At 43.7% G+C, this 3,085-nt stretch overlaps 1 protein-coding gene across 1 annotated transcript; it reads right to left on the bottom strand.

Moving 5' to 3' along the window:
• Nucleotides 1-346: 346 nt before the first annotated feature.
• LOC130342558 (uncharacterized) lies at nt 347-1,359 on the bottom strand. The gene is made up of 2 exons (XM_056554279.1): nt 1,162-1,359; nt 347-1,075 (listed from the first exon to the last, which is right to left on the bottom strand). Exons 1-2 carry the CDS (start codon nt 1,284-1,286, stop codon nt 475-477), a joined length of 726 nt encoding a protein of 241 aa, XP_056410254.1. The 5' UTR covers nt 1,287-1,359; the 3' UTR covers nt 347-474.
• Nucleotides 1,360-3,085: the final 1,726 nt, after the last annotated feature.

The raw sequence follows: 3,085 nt of genomic DNA, 5'->3' as shown, positions 1-3,085 counted from the left end.
CTCGACTTTAACAGTTGCCATCTTAAATAATGGAAGAAGAACATTCCATTCGGTCAAATGAAAAGAATCCGAAGGAATTGTTCTTCCACACAAAAATACCTACAACAACTAGAGAACCTGGAGGATCGTTTTAAACAAAAAGGGTATCCCAAACCCCTTATACAAGGAGCACGCCAGAGAGTGGACGAATTAGAACAAAGTGCTTGCTTGAAAAATAATAAACAGGGTAATGCAGAGGGGGGTTATAATGATGAATTTGATTCTGTTTTTCTAACTAGGTATTACACTTCACACACCAATATTTTTTTATAATTTTTTTTTATTTTTTTTTTGTATAGGTAATATCACCAGCTCATATTATTGTGTCATGATTACTGGCACCATATGTAGTCCCCCAGTTATTCTTCTTTAGATGTTTTCCGTGTCCTGAGCAGTATCTCTCCCAGAAGTCCACTTGATGGCCCCCGTGGTGGTCTACACCCCGAAGTCATCAATTTTTACTCTAAGAGAGAGTGTGCAGCTGTTTCTGGAGACGGTCAACAATAACCTCTGCATGGTGGAATAATAGGTCACGATGTTTATCAGGATCAGTAGAAGCATCACCCACTCGATGATTATGATGGGGATTTCACGGATCTCGTCCCAGTCTTCATCATTATGGAATAATTCCTTTAATGTTTCATATCCAAAATAGAAAACTACACAGACAAAAGTCAGGCCACAGCAGGTGCATCTACTATGGTGGATGACTTTTTTTGCTCCTGGTAATTTATACATCTGGATGGACTGCCCAAGGTAGTATAAGGCTTCACATGTAATGGAAATTATCGTGCTGACAAAGTGTATCCTGGGATATTCTTCGGGGGACAATACATGCATAACAGCTGTGGAAAAACAGGAGGCCCACACAATGGCCAGCAGGATCCTCTGGATCAGGACCTGATGACCCCTGAACTCTTCAGTATGCATAACCATATACTTATAAATAAGAAAGGTTAGTACCAAAGTGCCAATGGACGTCCCTATAAATCCAATTCTGAATAATATGCTTTCGGGAAAGACATTTCCCACGTCACTGTGAAGGAAAAGAAACCAATGTTATTATGGATATTTCCTCACTCCCAACCCATGAAATAAGAATCATTTGCTTGTTTATCTTACCTGATGCTCATCAGTGGCGAGGCTGCATGGCCGAGGACGACCGTCATGATGTAGCTGGTGGCAAGCCAGGCTGCACACCAAAACGCCAACAGGAGGGGGACGAACCCCAGTCCTTTTAGCTCCATTTCAGACAAGTAGAAAAAGAAGACGCTAATCTCACTATTCTCACTAATCGCACTGGAACTGACTGAAGGCTCGGGCGGCTGTCAGTGGGATGTCAGGCCTCCAGCTGTCTATGACATCACATGTGACATGTCAGAATGACTGCTTGTTTCTTTGAGCTGCCATGATTTAGTATCTGCTATAGACAGAACCTGATGTTTTTACTATGGACCTTACAGACCTCAGAACCCAAGTAATTAGTGCAGGGGCTCCATTTTGATCATCTCATATTTCACATTATTTGAGTTCCAGGGCTCAGATACATTTGCACCCGCTATAGCAGTGGTCTTCAAGCTGTGAACCCCCCAACCGCTGCAGAACCACAACTCCCAGCATGCCCAGACAGCAACTTTGCATAAGGAAATAGTCTAATTAAACTTTTCTTATATATAGAATCCCTGAAATCTCCAATCTCTCCTTTTATTGGTTTATGATCTGTGTTACTTATTTGTAAAAAAACAATGTTTGTGATTGTCTTCCCCCCACACACTTATGGGCTATCTCTTCAAACGACTTTATTTGACCTAAAGTGTATAATTGATTTACATAAATAAGCCCCTTTTCATCCAAAAGAGTGAATCTTTAATTTTAAGGAACTCTTTAAGTGCTTTATTCGACCATAATGAAGTAAAGTCAAAACTCCATGTGATTTAAAAAATAAATTTAAGTTCCCCCCATACTTAATTATCTAGATATGCATGGGTGTAGTGAGTATCCCAGCTTCCAAAATCTCAAAAATATCCTTCATTTTTCAGAGGCTTTTTCAAAAATGAAAGAAGCGATCTGATTGGTTGCTATGGGCAACTCAGAAACTTTTCCTCTGGGCAGGTTTTGATAAATCTCCCTCTATGGGGGAGATTCATTAAGACCAGTGTAGAGGAAGAGTTGTGCAGTTGCCCATAGCAACCAATCAGATTGCTTCTTTCATTTTTCACAATGCCTTTGCAAAATGAAAGAAGCGATCTGATTGGTTGCTATGGGCAACTCAGCATATTTTCCTGGAAAAGTTTCTGAGTTGCCCATAGCAACCAATCAGATTACTTCCTTCATTTTTCAGAGACTTTTTCAAAAATGAAAGAAGCGATCTGATTGGTTGCTATGGGCAACTCAGCAGCTTTCCCCATAGACCACAATGGGCCTACTGGTTTCAATGGGCAAAAAATCAGAGTTAATGCACTAGACACAGTTCTCTATACCATTAACCCCTTCCCGACCCATGACATACAGGTACGTCATGAACATTTTTGCCGCTACTCGCGGCATCCCGCAGCGCCCGGTAAGATGGTGGCTATCACTGATAGCCAGCCATCTTACCATGCGACCACGGGGGGTTTCATCCCCCACCCCCCCCAGCGATCGCTGCTATCAGCTGGTCAAATCTGACTAGCTAATAGCAGCGTTTCGCTATCAGAATATTTAGCAGCGCGGTGTGTAAGTCCCGATCACGGGGATCGGGACACACACCGCTCTGCTAAGTGTCCCTTACCCATCCCCCGGCATCACTTACCCGACCATGCGGTGTCCCGAGTGGTCCCGTTGCGAGCGACGTCCTCCAGGCGGTCCCGGCGGCGCTGCGTCCCGGAGGTGAGTTTCCGGCAGCAGTGCGGCATCTTCATTGGCAGCAGTGAGATCGCCGTAAAGCGATCTCACTGCTGCCTCTGGGAGTTTCAAAACGGCAACTCCCAGCATGCCCAGACAGCCTTTGGCTTTCTGGGCATGCTGGGAGTTGTAGTTTTGTAACATCTGGAGGTCCACAGTTTGG

This window comes from Hyla sarda, unplaced genomic scaffold, assembly GCF_029499605.1.
Source record: "Hyla sarda isolate aHylSar1 unplaced genomic scaffold, aHylSar1.hap1 scaffold_652, whole genome shotgun sequence".
Lineage (NCBI taxonomy): Eukaryota > Metazoa > Chordata > Amphibia > Anura > Hylidae > Hyla > Hyla sarda.
Note: the sequence above shows the minus strand (reverse complement) of the source record. Positions and strands in the feature narration are given on the sequence as shown.